The 15,813-nt window shown below is 42.3% G+C and overlaps 1 protein-coding gene across 13 annotated transcripts in view; it reads left to right on the forward strand.

Annotated features, from left to right (window-relative positions):
- The first annotated feature begins 3,190 nt into the window (after positions 1–3,190).
- The window catches only part of VEZF1 (vascular endothelial zinc finger 1), a 353,507-nt gene continuing 340,884 nt past the window's right edge, over positions 3,191–15,813 (forward strand). For 5 of the 13 annotated variants that reach the window (XM_085649507.1, XM_085649510.1, XM_085649508.1 and 2 more), the window contains exon 1: positions 3,191–3,347. In XM_085649507.1, coding sequence (XP_085505633.1) covers positions 3,315–3,347 — 33 coding nt within the window. In that variant the 5' untranslated portion in view covers positions 3,191–3,314. The remainder of the gene's footprint in view (positions 3,348–15,813) is intronic. The other 8 variants (XM_085649509.1, XM_085649515.1, XM_085649518.1 and 5 more) reach the window with 3 other exon arrangements.

Here is a 15,813-nt window from a genome sequence, read left to right on the forward strand (position 1 = left end):
CATTTCTAAAACTAAGCTGATGACTTTCAATCCCCATCGCAGTTTTAAGACAAAAATCACCTTAAACAATCGTCCGCTGGAGGTAGTGAATAATTTCACCTATTTGGGCATGCATATATCCAATGTGAAAGCCTGGCGGCACCATATTGAAATTGCAACAATAAAACATAGGCAATTGGCAGGCGCAATCAGCTCAGAGCACAGAAAATCCTTCACTAAACCTGTGGAACCTGTTTTACAGGTTTATGAAGCTAAAGCTCTGGGTTCTGTACTTTATGGTGCTGAGCTGTGGGGGTTTGAAAAAATGCCGGCTCTTCAACTCGCAGAGAATATATTTTTTAGGGCCATTACAGGCGTCCCCAAAAGTACCCCGCTCCTGCCCCTTAAGTATGACTTGGGTAGAAGAGCCATCTTAGATATGGCACGGCTCCGCCCAATATTGTACTGGCGCAGGCTATGGACAACGCCTGCGCTTTCTCACTATGCTGGGGGCTTCCTAGACATCATAAGAACTGACCTACACCATAAAATAGGTTGGTTAAAAGCGCTTAGGGCATCCTTGCTTGAGCTTGGTTTGAGCACACTCTGGGAAGATCCTGCAGGTGCAACCTTCCCTTCTAAAAGTATGCTCAAGACCATTTATTGGGAGAAGGTTGCCCAGCGGGACTGGTGTAGCTCCAGTGCCGGCAATATGACTAGAGAGTTCCTAGAGGCCAAGATGTACCCCCATCTTGAGCCTTACTGGGATATCATAACCAAGCCAAGAGATAGGAAGCTTCTTTTCCAACTAATAGCTGGAGCACTTCCCCTTAGATCTTTAACAGCAAAGTGGGAACTAGTGCTGTCTGCCCTGCCTGTGGTACAAAAAAGGAAACTATTGGTCATCTTTTGTTTTCTTGTCAAATCTATGCTGCTCCACGGCGTATATGGCTTACTCCAATGTGCAAAAATTTAGGAACTACTAGTGGCACTGTTGCTCTACGCATTATATGCACCAGCACATTGCCTTGGATTTCAATTGCCACTGCAAAGTATCTAGGATGGGCGTGGATGATTAGATTGAGACTGCTAGTCACTTGACTATTCTCTTGAATTGGGGGAGACTGCTAGTCTTTTTACTATTCTCCCCCTTGCTAACTTTCAGCATTTTATCGTATGTAATCTGTTTTAAATTTTTTTAATTATTTAAATGTCTTTGTTTTAATAATAAGTATCCACTGTTATTATTGCGGAATGCTCAACCCAGGGCTTTAATTATGTCCATTCGCATGTGATTTAAACAACACCGCTGCCAAATGAAATAATGTCTCCCTTATGGATGTAACTCAATTAGAATTTGTCAAAAGTATGTAGTATCGAAAAGTACTGAATTTAATAGTTTTTTAATGTATTTAATGAATTGTTATTGTATATTGTACCTTGCTTTTATGAATATTATTCGAATAAAGCATACTTTGACTTGACTTGAATTCCTGTAGAAAGGCATTGTGTTATATCATAATGCTATATGTATGTGTCTTTTATGAGATATTTTGCATGTATTTTGTTGTTTAGCGACTTAATTTAAATAATCCTTCATCAAAATGTAAATACACAGGTGAAACAATAATCAATGCAAGCTAGATAACATTATGAATCTGGTCTCTGTTTAGCTGCACACTTAATACAAAGTATATAATTTTTATACATGCCAACACTTTTCATGTTTTATGCTAAAATGAATGCCATTTATTGTGCTACAGTTTAAAACGTAATACGCGCTAATAATTTCCTCGATTGCTGCTGTAGATCTTCCTCGCAGGATCACATATTGTCGTATGAAAGGAGAAGAGTGCTTTGCAATAAATCTCCTTGCGCGATATGGTAATAAGCATTCCCTGTCAAAACACCTGATAGTATAGAAGTTATATATGCGTAATTGATGATTTTGATACATCTGCTTGCTAAAAATATTTATTTTTTATTCGAGTGATTGGTCTCCGGCTTTAAACAACTCCTAAAGTAGTTGCCTGCATTGAATGCAAATCGGTCTTATTTTCTAATTGGTATTCATAGGTTATTTATAGTCTAGGCTTTTTCCTCTCGGCTGCATAACCTCTTCACTTAAATCCACCAAAATCTTCTTTAAAGGGCGGCAGTTTTCGAACGGTCCGAGTACTATTAAAACGGATGCTGCTGTACCGCGGGATGCCATTCCCTTGCAGCCTGTGGTAGTAGCAGCTGCAGGGCACATTAAAAGAAGCTCCATTTTATTCTCCTCGAGTGCAGAAAGATACGTTCCCTATCCGGCCGCCTTCAGGCCTCACACTTCATGGCGCCTCTTTTAAGACCACCTCATATGAACATTTACCACGCAGACGTTTCTTGTGTTTGTTAATCCCTCGCAGCCAAAGGGCAGGAAGGAGTTTGGAAACGTTAAATTTGAATCCGTGCAGAGCTTGTATAAACTCGCGCCTCTGTTATTATCGCGAGCGCTTCCCCATACCCAAAACACATATGGTAGCTTCGTCTTTGTGATTATGAACTGAGGAGAGTGAAGATATGTGAAATGTATTTCGAATTGTAACTGAGAAAGAAAATGATCAGATCATTCGTGAAAATGGGTCTTGTGCCATTTTTAGTTTGAAATGAAAGATGTATCCTCACACTGTAGTGCCGTGGATTCCCGAGATGTTGCTGTGTATTCATATTTCAATTCTGTGATAAAAATGGGTTGCGATGCTTTGGTATAGGAATGACATTTTTTCAGGTCGATAAAATCTGGCTTTGCGTTATGTTATTAAGCACCGTACAGCGTAGAATCTGTTTGTCGCTCTGTTGTACCCCCCAAACCCCTGATTTAAAACAACGAGGGACATGTGCTATAATAAAAAGAAAGCAGTTGCCTTTGTCTCAACGGTTCCGAGATTAATTTGGCTCGTGAGGTAATTCCGCTCATTATAACTGGACGAACAGTGGCCATCTTCTCTTAATCTCCCCCTTCCCCTCCTTCGTGGGCTGGACCATCGCCACCGCGGGGTGTTCCCTTCCATTTACCGCTCCGAAATGACCAGTTGTGATTTGTTTCGCTGCAAAGACACGTTTTCTCTCATTCGCTACACGGACATTGTGTAATCCCGAGTCGACTGTGTTTTTCTTGGCTCTCAAGGAAGGAACATCGTGCCCTCGCAGGCCAGGCATCCCCGTTGCAGCAGTGGCTCGGCCCGTAGAGGTTACCGGAAGTTGTGGCGCTGCCATGTTGGGCGCTTTGTTGTAGGCTCCGGTACACTCTGACGGGGGAAGATTTTTTTTTTTTATAACTACAGCGACGCGCCATGGAGGCCAACTGGACTGCTTTCCTGTTCCAGGTAAGGGCCCCTCCCGCATGGAGTGGGGGGGCGGGGGAGGAAAAGTGGGGGGTGCAGGGGGGGGGTGAAGGGGGCGAGAAGGAGGGGGCAGGGAGGGGAATTCACCGAAGGGCCCGCGGGACATCTCCCCCCTTTTTCACCCTCCCTCCTGAGGAGCCTGAACATCACAGTGATACCTGAGGCTGGACTTATAGCAGTATGTCCAAGGTTGTAGTAGTTTACGCTCCAGGTTCTAAACCCTAATAAAACATCGCAGAAAGGCCTCGCACACTAAAATTATACTTTCGGTACAGCATTAGGTTTTACACCATAGCGGCCAATACTATTTGGTTTTTTTAGGGTGGCGGGTGAACTAATTTTAAACGTGTCCTTTATCTCAAATTTCTTGTATATGCAGTGGATACGTTATTTTCCAGTCGTACACATTAAACGCTTTTCTGTGTATTTTTTTTATAAACCCGCAGTACCCTCCGCCGAGAAGGACTTTTTTAGCTACTTTAATCTTTCAAAACTTACAAGGATTTTGTTAAAGAAAACTGCAAACCACTCAACCCCCCCCCCCCCCCCCCCCCCCTAAGATTTTCGATAAGGTTTGGACCGGACTTTCACAATCTCAAGAATTATGCCAAATTAGCATTCTATGTGAAATTGGGAACACTGTAGATGCGTGAAGGACCAACATGTTTTGTGACGAGTGAACATTTTAAAATGCAAATGCTTATGTTTTTTTGTGGTGGCGAGGTCAGGGTCCTGCAGGAGAAGAAAATCTGAACTCCGTGACAGCCCTTGGGAGATGGGCCGCATCCATACCCGCATTTGTTTTAAAAAGATGCTGTAAAAATAGTTTTGTCTAACAGAAAAATCCGAGCCGCTTTCTTGTTTCCTAGATAGAACGTCTCCAGCCCTGTTACCCATTTTTGACATCCCCCTTGAATAAAACTTACAAGGGATCAGGATTCATTTTTCATACGTTTCATACTGCTGTTCTCCTCCCCGACTGTTGCAAAACAATGCAGCTCCTCAAAATAAGTTTGTGATCTCGAGTATAAGAGTAGACCCAGGTCCATAGCTTACACAGCCGGTTGGTGATTATCTCGCTCCGCCTCTTCCCATCATTGATTTTCCTTTTCTTAAACAACATCCTTAGGACAGGATGGGTTAAGTGCATGCCCACCACAGGGATTTTTGTTTTGTTATTTTCACTACTACAGGAATGATTTTATATTTGATTTGTTATCAGTAGATCACGTGGTTGCGAAAACTGCCCCCCACATGGAAAATACTCTGCAGAGGTGATGCACAGTATTCCGATTATAGTTACCCCTCAATTGAAATTTCTATATTTGCACGTCCTCTACCGGAACCCATGTTATCTGTTTAGAAAGGAATCGTATTATTAATCCTGCTTCGCCCGTCCATAAAACACCTGGCTTAGATACCTATTTTAGAGAGAACGGGAGATGAATCAATTTCCACCAGGACATGCATAGTATGACTCATCCTTTAATGTGCTGCCCTAACGTTATGGTTGCAATGCAGAAATGTTACCCTCTGGCGTTAGAGGTTCTCAGCTCCGCATTCTTCCACCCTAAGTGGCGAAATACACGTTTGTTTAGTTTTGCCTGCAGAGCTGTCATTTCATTTGGATTGCACTGAGCACAATGGGCATTAAATGTGTTCTGTAACCGTGATCAAATTGAATGATTACGAGGCCAAATAACTTGTGCACAATAAAATAAGATGGCATACCATTCAAATTTACAGATCGTAAAGAGTTCATTAATATTGCATTACATCTTTGTATCGTTATCAAATGATTTGAAGCAATTGAAAAGTAGTTTCCTAGAGAGTAAGGAAAAGAAGCTATAGAGATGGTTGTCACTGTATTGCGTGAATCGGGTTATGTTATGCACTATACTATTTCTTAAATCTTAACTCGCTTGTATATATGGGATATTTGTGTAACATCAACCTAGTGAAAAGGCAGTGGTGGGCTTTTTAGGATCGACAATAGAAATACAATTAAAGTGAATTGAAGGGTAAGGTGGCGGGTTCTGATGGGGGTTGTGAATTATTTAGTGCATCTCAAATGTAGTGTTCTGTAAAGAGGAGAGGTGGGCAAGCCAACAAATTAACAAGGAGAGGCGAGCCAGGGGTCTGGCTTGGATCTTAGAGCACCGCACACAAGTCCAATCCTGAAAACATTTGTTGTATAAATCATACAATAAACATCACGTAAAATATGTTAAAGTCTCTTTTAAAATTCAAAAAAGTTTTTCTTTAACATGTGGAAGCTTTGACATTAATAGGGCACATTATAGCACTGCAGTGAGAAGTACTTGTAAAAAGTGATATCTTTTTGCCACGTGTAGTCTCATCACATATTTGAAAGTGCTTACATACGCAGTGACGAAAAAAGAGTTTTGGTGAAATAAAATAATTGAGTGCAAGATCACACAATTTAAGCGGTAAGCCAAGATTTATCCAGTTTTTCTGGCGGTATTTTATACAAATCTTCCAGTAAATGGATATCTGTTTGGCTTCACTTATGTTAAGGCTTTGTTTTACCTCTTAGTGCATTTTTCTGCAGCTGTTGAAATAACATTTTACATGAGTACCAGTTACGTTACACCGGGTCACATATATTGTTTACAGCATGCGGAGATTTAGTGATTTGCCCAGGATCACAGGATGTTGATCCGATGCCGAGACTCAAATCTGGTTCCCAAGTTTCACCCTGTACAGCTCTCACTGTAACGCCACATCCTACGCAGAAAGAGAAAGGCAACCAGAAGCCACTTGAAAGCTTGGCTCATTATGGGCTCGACGTTCCAACAGAATCTCGAGCTGAGCCAGAACTAGGCTTCAGGCTTGAACCTGGCTCAAGATTTCAGTGGCTCACCCACCTCAATTGAAGAGTTGTGACTTCAGCTCTTTACTAAATTGAAGAAGTATACGGCCACTCCTGACTGATATAGGGACACTGTTCTATATACTATGAATATAGATAGAGAAGCTCTAATGTCAATTTTTCTTTGGTGCACTTTTTCTTCTTGAATCTGATGGTTTCTGGGATGTAGGTGTGTCAAGACCCATTGGAGACAGTGATATTCTCATCAAGGTATGCCGGGTCTGGGCACAATAGCTTTGTAGGTAATTCGGTTAACCTTGAGTGAGGTGCATCTCAGCAAGTGGAAACAACTGGAGTTCATTTAGGGTGCAGTGATGTGATCATATTTATTTTACTTAAGCATTTTTATAGGGACATCCAAGACCGATGGGTATTAGGTGCTTTATGTCAAAACTCAGAAAAATAGGTTTATTTAGGATGACTTGCACAGTTTGGTGCAGGAACAGTTGCCAGTTGAAACACATTACAAAAAACAAAACGTACATAAAAAAGGATGATGCGATAGAATGTTGTGAAGCCAATAATTTGGTTATTAGAAGGCTCCTGTGAATTGGACTCCTAAATTGTTTAAACTTTCAAGTCTTAAGTTGTTTCTTGATTGTCAAGAGTGGAATCAGTTTCGTGAGGGTGGTTGCACTTGGATCCATGCTGATTCAGCTGCTCCTGGTTGTCTTAAATGTTTGAACTTCCAATAGTAATAAGTATTTACATTTCAGTCCTTTGGATTCTATATAGATTGTGAGCTAGTTAACAAGGTAGGGAATGTTTTGTAATGTCTTGTCAAGATAACACTTACTTGGAATTGGATTCTAGCTAGGTTGGGTAGCCAGTGAAAGTCATGGAGATGAGATTAGGCTTAATGTGTTATTACTTTTTTGCTCTATCAGCCCTGACACCAAGTGTAAGTAAGAATGTTCCAGGTTAGGTGAGAAATAGAAATGCCTGCCAAAATTGCACTTCCAAAATCTAGTTTGGCAATGATAAAGGCATGGACCAATGTTTTGTGATGTTCGACTGTGATGAAACTTTTTTTTTTTTTTCAAGGCAGTAGCGGTGAAAATGTGCTTTGTCCATTTGGATGTTAATTTGCGGTATGAATGTAAGCACTGAGTCGGTTTATTCTGTCCCTTGCTAAAGCATGCCGCAATGGATGTCCCTAAGAATGAGACAGTAGGAGTCTGGAAGGCCATGGTGCAGGTTGTTGCAACTGGAACTGATTTGCTTTCTGCAATAGAGAGTGCTGGTACAGAGCTGTCTTGGTTTTCGTGGCTGTGAGTTCCTAGAAATGAACGGAGGTGTCAGTGGTGAATGGGTGTGACTTAGCTTTGGGGCTTGAATACATCCAGGTTCATGTCATGGAGCCAGGTTTGAAATAGTTGTGTCTTGCTGTAGGCAAATAAGGGACATTTTGGTTTTGATGATCTGTAAGTTTCAGCTCAATGTCTGGCACCCAGGTGTTGATGAGATTAAGGCGGTGTTTGAGTTGTTGGGAGCAGAGGAGACTGTGCATTTGTGTGTTGGCATAATGATGGATGGTGATGATGTTGGTGAGTGTTAGTTCCAGGGGTTTTCGTGTAGCGAATGAAGATGACTGAGTTAAGATGGATCTTTGGTGGACTCTGCAGATGATGGAAAGCTGGGATCTGGAGAAGCCCATGTGAGCAGACTGTTGTCAGTTTGAAATGTAGTAGGATAACCAGTAGAGGACATCACCAGTGTATTCTATTCAAGAGATCCAGGTTCATGGTGTCTAATTAGATCAAAGCCTACCAGAGAGTGCAACTGTCTGTTTAGCTAAAAACCTTTTGGGGACATGCAAAAAGCTGACCTAGGAATGCATTCCGCCCGTAGCTCACCATTGGCTTTGTGGTCTGTAACTCACATTTTCTAGCTTTCTAGTTGCTGGCTTTATTTTATTTGGGCTGTCAAGCTTGAGTTTGTCCCTCCTGTTGCCCAAACCTTGTTTACTGTATTCTTCCACAAACTCACTTTTTGTAAAGAGGCTTTTAAATCTTGTTCTTATCTTTTCGCATTTGCTGTGAATTCAAAGACGGAGGTCAAATATAAAGCTATCTCTTCTGAGGAAGCTGGTTGTTTACTTTTTTTCCCTCCGACTTCAAAGTGAGAGAATTTGTGACAATCCTGCCTAGTATCAATGTAAGAGGAGAGGGTGTAGTGTATTTTTTCCTAACACAAAAAAAGAAAATGCACTGTGCTTATGCTTCAGAATATATCAGAATTAATCCAAATGAAGTACTAAGGGGAAAGAAAAAAAAAACCTCCACTCTACCCCTTTCCAATCTACCCCAACCAGCTAACTTAGCCGTGCTGAACAGCAGCCACACTGGTGTACATAATGGCTAAAACACATTGCCAAAACAGGGGTGTGGAATTTAATAAAATATCTACTTGTCCATGGGGCAGGTTACTTCATAAATCTACTTGTCCTATAACAAAATCCACTTGTACCTTTTGTGCCATGTAATGCAGTGACAAAATATTGCAGCAATACCCTTATATAAGAGCTCCGAAATATCCTCTTTGAATATGCCAGGGCTCCTTCATAGCAGGGTATGAATACTAGCAATTCCCTTATGTTGCCATGTTTCCACAGATCTACATACTGGCTCTGAAGTTAAGCAACAGTTTCAGGGTTGGAATGCCCTTTTGAGTCTGTGCAAACCTACTAACTTGCATGTTTTAAGGGTTTTCACCAACTCTTCAATCTTTTCCCATACTGAGAAAGGTTGGATATTTACTCCTGACAATGGCAGACATAAAACTTCTTCCTGGGTTGGGAAAAACTGGTTGGAGGGGAAGTAAACTTGCAAACGCTCGGATTCTCACATGAGCAAATCTACACATGCATATTTGCTTATGCTAAAATGCAGTTCACAAATATTTTCTAGGAGTACTATTTCTTGGCCTACTTCTGTAAAGTCTTGTGAATTCAGGAAAGTCGTATATCTGCACTTAATGCAAGGACATAAGTGCACTTTTGAGACTTTACTTAATAATTGGCCCCCTAATTAGGTCTGGCATTAACCATGAAATGTTGTGTTTATTAAAATCTCTCTCTGTCAGTTGGCTAGCTTCACTGTGAATGACAACATTCTGTTCTTTCACAAGGAGCATAATTGACCCACAGTCGTTTTGTTCAGTGCCAGGAACGACTGAGGCAATGTGTACTTTTTGAGACCGAAACAATTTTTGTTTTTGCCAATGTTTGATATAATGATGAGGGCCCAGCAGCAGCCACACCAGTAAGGTTTTACAAAAAACATGCCAAAACAAGTCACGCATTGATAAAACCAAAAGACTGATCAACAATTTCAGACCAATTGCCTTTACCAATGCTTGTTTATTTTTGTTTCCCATAATCTTATTAAAACTGGTTACAGTGATTTTCCATTATGAATATTTTTGGGAAATAAAAACGCTACCTAAAATGTTACAGTAGTTTAGCTAAATGTTTTTGCTTTTTTGTGAACATTTGATCTTGAAAGCTAAGAATAATCAATCTTGCTTTCAAGCGTCTCCATATATTTGCATCTAATCGGAGAGTATTCTGGGAGCAGTATGCATAGCCTCGTAGTGCTAAACAATGAAAGCGTGTGCACCCATTTTTATACTTTAACCACTGTCAGTAGTAGTCTGAGCTTACAACATGTACTTAGATCGCTCACCCTAATAATAAAGGTTTTGCATTTATGAACCATAAATACAAGTCTGAACAGCGTTAAAACATGGAAACAAATATTACCTTAACTGCAGGCAATGCTTTCCCTGATGCATCATGTGGGACTATAAACCGGCAGTCAAAGGGTTTGTGATGTAGGGGGTTGGGCCTACTTGTCCCAAGGACAAAATATACATGGAAACTTGTTGCCCTTGACCCCAAACAATATGTTCAGGGCGTCGGGCTATAGGAATTCCACATCCCTGCCAAAAGCTCTCTCATAGGCGAGTCTTATTGGCTTTGTCAATGCTTGTTTTTGCAAATGATGTAAAGTCAGTGATGTAGTATCCACAAAATAGCAGACTTTATGTAATAGGGTTATGCCATAGAGAAATTGAATATTTTAGTGACCGGGCATTAACTGTCTAAATATATTTTTTGCTCTGTTCGCCCGTTTCCCATTTACAACACTTATAAAATGCTCTAAGGACTAAGGAGCTGATTATGAGTTTGGCGGTCCGACTGCCGGACTGCCATTGAGGTGGTCAGGAGAACGCACCAAGCAGATGGCATCCCAACCACCACATTACGAGTAAACTGCCAGGCCAATGGTGGTCTTAAGGCAGTAGCATGCTTCAGCTCACAAGAGTCAGCCTGAATGCAGTGCTGCACTGCAGCGCCTAAACTGTCATGCACGCACTGTTGCCAGGCACCATGTCATGCATGGCACACAGGGTGTGCACGACAGTGCAGGCGTAGGGGGGCACATGTGCCCCCAGCCACAATGCCCAATGGGAAAACGGGGGCCCTGTTGGGGGCCCCTTTCCACCTGTCTACGGATATCCTAATTGGCATTGCGGTGCCAGTATTGGTACTGCCTCCAGTTGCCCCCCTTCCCTCTACCGGGATCCAGGATCCTCGTGGTGGTCTTGAGTGGACTGCCTGCCATGTTCAGAATTGGGCAGTTGGACCGGCTACTCGGCAGCGGTGTTCCCGGCAGCATTGCGGTCCTCGGACCGCCAAACTCTTAATCGGCCCCAGACCAAAAAATAAATAAATAAAATAGAAAGCAACAGAACTGGAATGTACTCTCAAACTGTCCCGCAAGTCCACACACAGGCTGTTCTTTGTCTTAAACAATTTCAACCCAGAACTATGGCTTAAGTCCACGACTAGAAGGACTATTGCTGTCATTGGTATTTCCCATAAGGGAGACCTCCATTTTCTTATATATATGGTAGGAAAAGAAAAACATATTTCACAGGGAACTGTGAAAGATGGCAACATTTCAAAGTTCCCTGTGAAACACAATTTTGTCATCATAATGACAGCCACCTAACCTCTGCAGAGTTAAAGCATTGTGAGGTTCAATAGGATTATGAAGCAAGAGAAGTTAAATTATGCAGTAAATGAGCGAATTATACAACATTTAAAAAAACAAAATTAGTAAAGTTATGGTTGCCTTTAGTTATAACATCATAATATATATTTAACAAACAGAAATTCACAGAAAACCAGTTAAAAAAAAGTTATTTTGTAAATTGGAACTGAAAAAACCTCTGATATTTGCAAAAGCAGTAACTTGCCAAAGGGCCATGTAAACCATAACTTGCACACCAAATGCGGTGCTCATGGCAGTGTCACAGGTCGATTACCTACCACAAAAATATTGCAAGTGAGACAACACTGTAAATGTTGTTTATTTTCTTGGTATCTGTTGTGTTGATTTTGTGCCATTGTGTATTTTTTCGTTTTATTTTGTGAGGTCATAAACAATGCGTTTGGTGTGCGAGTTAAGTTTTCATGGATGTTCTGTGAATTATGTACTCCTGAGCCAACTGTCACTTTATTGTGTTTTTTATTTTTTTTAAATGTGGTCAGATATTTCCAAAGCGAACTTTAATCACTTTAACCTTGTATTTCTGAGCCTTTAATTAAAAAAATATATATATATATAACTCATCCAGCAGTTAGGTTAAGGACGTGCAGCTAACCTATGAATGCTTTTAGGTTATCCATGAGCAGTGCGGTTTGGCTAATGAACCTGGCCTTTGACCATTCCCCTCTGCGACTGGCCCCCTTTTGAAAGGGTTATTTTAAAGCCATAACGAATAGCAGATCCTGCCTCTGAGTTTGGGAACACTTGCAGTCCGTGGAACCTTTTTTAAAATTTTAATCTAAGAATCGATGCACCAAACCTGTACCCGGATGTCCGGTGTCGCTACCCCTGCCCCTCTATAACATCTGTACATTTTCTTTTTTCAAATCTGGGGACAGAGTCTCTGTCTTATGTTTGTGGCAGCAACAGGTTTTTGTTTGATACTGCCTGCCAATGAGAAGCTTTAGGTCCACATACCTGGAACTGTTGATTGGTGGGGTCAAAAAGCTTTCTCATCCAATTAGATTCAATGTTTTTACTTTAGTGCATGTATGGTTTTTGAACCAAGGTTCGCTGACCATCTGTGAACTAACGGCTCAGATATCTCTAATTTTTTACTTCTTACAAAACCACCTGAAACATTTTAGTTTCTCAAACCACTCAACAGATTTGCAACAAACCAAGAAGAGATACTTCCTTGAGTAAAGTTCTACTTTCATGCCAAGTTTAGTGCATGCTTTTCTTTCTGCATTGGAAAGTAAAGAAGCCTATGGCAGAAAAATGGGAAAATACACTTTTTTGATTCTCTCACTTCATTGAGGGATCTGCGTTAAATGTGCTACGTCGAACGTTTATTCTACATGCAGATTTGTCGAATGACGCTTAAGTTGGATACTCTGACCTATCCATAATTACAAAGTCACAATTTCAGTGTGTGTGTGTGTGTGTGTGTGTGTGTGTATGTATATATGTGTGTATGTTTGGGCAACTTGGAGCTTTAATTTATATCGCGGCGGGCCCTGCCGCGTGGGAGGCACCACTGCTGTAATTCAAGCGGGCCGATGAGTTGGGAATCTCCCCAGCTCATTTCGGAAGGAACAATGCCGGAATAATGACATTTCAGCTCGTAAGGCCCATACAGGGCAGGCATCAGTGACTTTCATAACTTGGCACCCATTATGGGTTAATTAGTGCTTCACTACGGATACCACAATCCTGTGGGAACCTGTGGCCTATCAGAAGGCAGCATCTTAGTTTTCCATTGAGGTGCGCATTGCCGAGTGACAGACAGAAACGGCCTTTGAGAAAGCTGTATAGCGAAACTCGTCAGGCCGTGACTTGCAAGCTGCTGAGCCTATGGGGCATTGTTGGTCCTGGAGTGCTCCCAACCCTTTGGGCAACTTGGAGATATATATATATATATATATATATATATATAATCAGTAGTAGTTATACGCAAGTCAAAGTTTCCTTCGGAAGAATGCTTTTTTATTTTATTTTCCTACTAACTTTGGCAGTGTTTCACAAATCTTAATGAAGCTTTCCCCAAAAAGTTCATCCACCTTTTCTCCTTTGAAGAAAGTTTTGGAGTGATCAGTCGAACAGGGGTTGAGTAAAAAGAAGGTTGGGGGGGGGGGGGGGGGGGTACCAAAACAGGTTTTTGCTATGCAGTAGGAAAATCTGTCGGGATTTTAGATAACAATACAGAAACAAGCATTGGCATAGTCAATAGGTCTCGCCTCTGGGACCTTATAAGTGTTTTGCCAGAGGTGTTTGGAAGTTTGGTAGGAGATGCAATTTAACATAAAGGGGTATAAAAAAGGAAACCAGGAAAGTGTGATGGGGGAAGAAGAGGGCAACAGATGAGCTGGGGGGAGGGAGAAGCAAAGGGATGACAGAGTGAGACGAAGGAAAAGCAGATGGTGAGAAGAAGCGAGTAGAGGGATGAATATAAGAGCATGGAGAGACTGTTTGGGGCGGAGAGGGGAGGAAAGCCAGGGTCAGAGATCGGACGAGAGAGGGAGGCGAGAGAGTGGGAGGGCATTGAAGGGAGGGAAAGAAAGAGGTAAGCCATTGATTGAGATAAAGGAATGGGGAAATGGGCAGACACGGAAGAAAGGAGATAAAAAGAGGAAGGAATAGGAGAGGAGGGACGACCAATGTATAGGAGAATGAGTCGGACAGAAACGAACGGGGAGGGCAGAGGGAATGAAATTGAACAGAGTGTGGAGAGACACGGGAGAGCCGGAAAGAGACTTTGAAACGGTACGGAGTGCACTCGCTAGAAGAGCGTTTATTACGCCATCCAGTGAGTTGGGTCCCACAACCTGTTAGCAGTAGCTTGCCCTATAACAGATGTGCCTAATCAGGGCGCTGAGTTGCTCGGATGGCCGAAAGCCGAGCCGACTGCGCCCTTGTTACACATCTAGCACCTCCCGAGAAGCGCGAGGCTGCGCGCTGTAGAAACATCCTCTCATTACACACACAGCGATGTGCCCAAGGAGGGGTGGTGGTGGTGGGGGGGGCACCTCAAGCAAACCAACTGACCAATTCTCTCTTTCTATTCGCCTGACCGTAAAAGCTCGTAGCGGTGTGAACCAGACGTTTAGAAATTCCAAAGAGTGACACGTAGTCCCTCATTCTGGTCTGTCTGACATCACTCAGTGACTGATTCAATCATTAACTCGCTGGTCAATTTATTGATTAACTCTCTCTTGTTGGCCAGATCAGAGCCACGGCGTGACCAAGTCATAGTGAGGGTGCGAAACTAAATTGAATTAAAAATAAAATAGGACTTCTTGGCAAAAGACCAAGGGAACACTTGACAGTATGAGACAGAATAGAAGTCCCCAGCACTGGAAAACAAGAACGTTTTATCACTCGACAAAGTGAACATTCAGACACAAAATACAGAACCTGAATGTGCCCACGGAGAGGTGAGGGGTGGGGGGCACCTCAAGCAGGCGCTGAAAAACACGAGAGGGGCTGCTGGAGGTGCGTGGAGTGAAGAGGAGGGTGGGAAGGGAGGTGGGGAGGGAAGAAGGAAGGCACGAGGCAGGAATGGAAAGATAAACAAGGAGGCACTGCTCGCTTCGGCAGGCAAAACGCCTTGGGATGCAAGGAATGCAGCTGACACCCAGAGCGCCCCTGCTCGCACCGGACAGCAAAACGCCATGGGAGTGACCAGTAACCAAAGAGGTGAGACATGCGCCCGCCTTTGGCAATTTGCGTGCTTTCATTATTGAAAGCCACACAGAAAGGCCAATCCAATATGTGGGAGGAGTCACACCCACAAGAAGAAGTTAAGAGTGATTACAAGAAGCCTCCCCATAGTGCTGCGTATGCGCGCTGCGCTAGGCTCGACCTAAAAATGACTTGTGCAAAATTTGTCAGAAGCTAGATTTACCCAGAGAGCCTGCTTTTTAGTTCTCGTCTACCACAGCGTATGCGCTCTTGCTTGCAAGAGATATTGTATACAACTAGTGGTTTGCAGCCCGTCCATTGCTTAACATTTGTTGGCTTCGTTGTCACTCTTATTTGCTACCTTCTAATTGGTGAGCACGTGCTGGCTTCACTTCCTCTTCTTGAGGCTGGGGCATGGACAATGTAATGGTTGCTTGAGCTTGATTGCTGACGTTTCGCTGCCTATGACAGAGGTTCTTCTTCTAGTTTTTATTCTGTCATCCTTGTTTAACCTCTTGGGGTATATTTTACTTATCCATACACACCTCCTCTGAAATGGAGGTTTATTGTGACAACAGATGTTGTTTGCTTTCAAATGTATTTTCACTAACACATGGACACTGGCGCTTTCTATGTCCTAGGATGTTTTGCCAGATGGCATGTTTTTTTCTTTGACGCATGTGGAGATTATGCTCAGAATCACAAGGGTGTTGTCGAGACCTAGCAAAGCATTGGCAAAGCAATAGGTCTTGCCTTTGAGACTATTGTCTCTGACATTGTCTTTTGGTCATACTGTACAGCATGGGCATTTCTG

This window comes from Triturus cristatus, chromosome 3_2, assembly GCF_964204655.1.
Source record: "Triturus cristatus chromosome 3_2, aTriCri1.1, whole genome shotgun sequence".
NCBI lineage: Eukaryota > Metazoa > Chordata > Amphibia > Caudata > Salamandridae > Triturus > Triturus cristatus.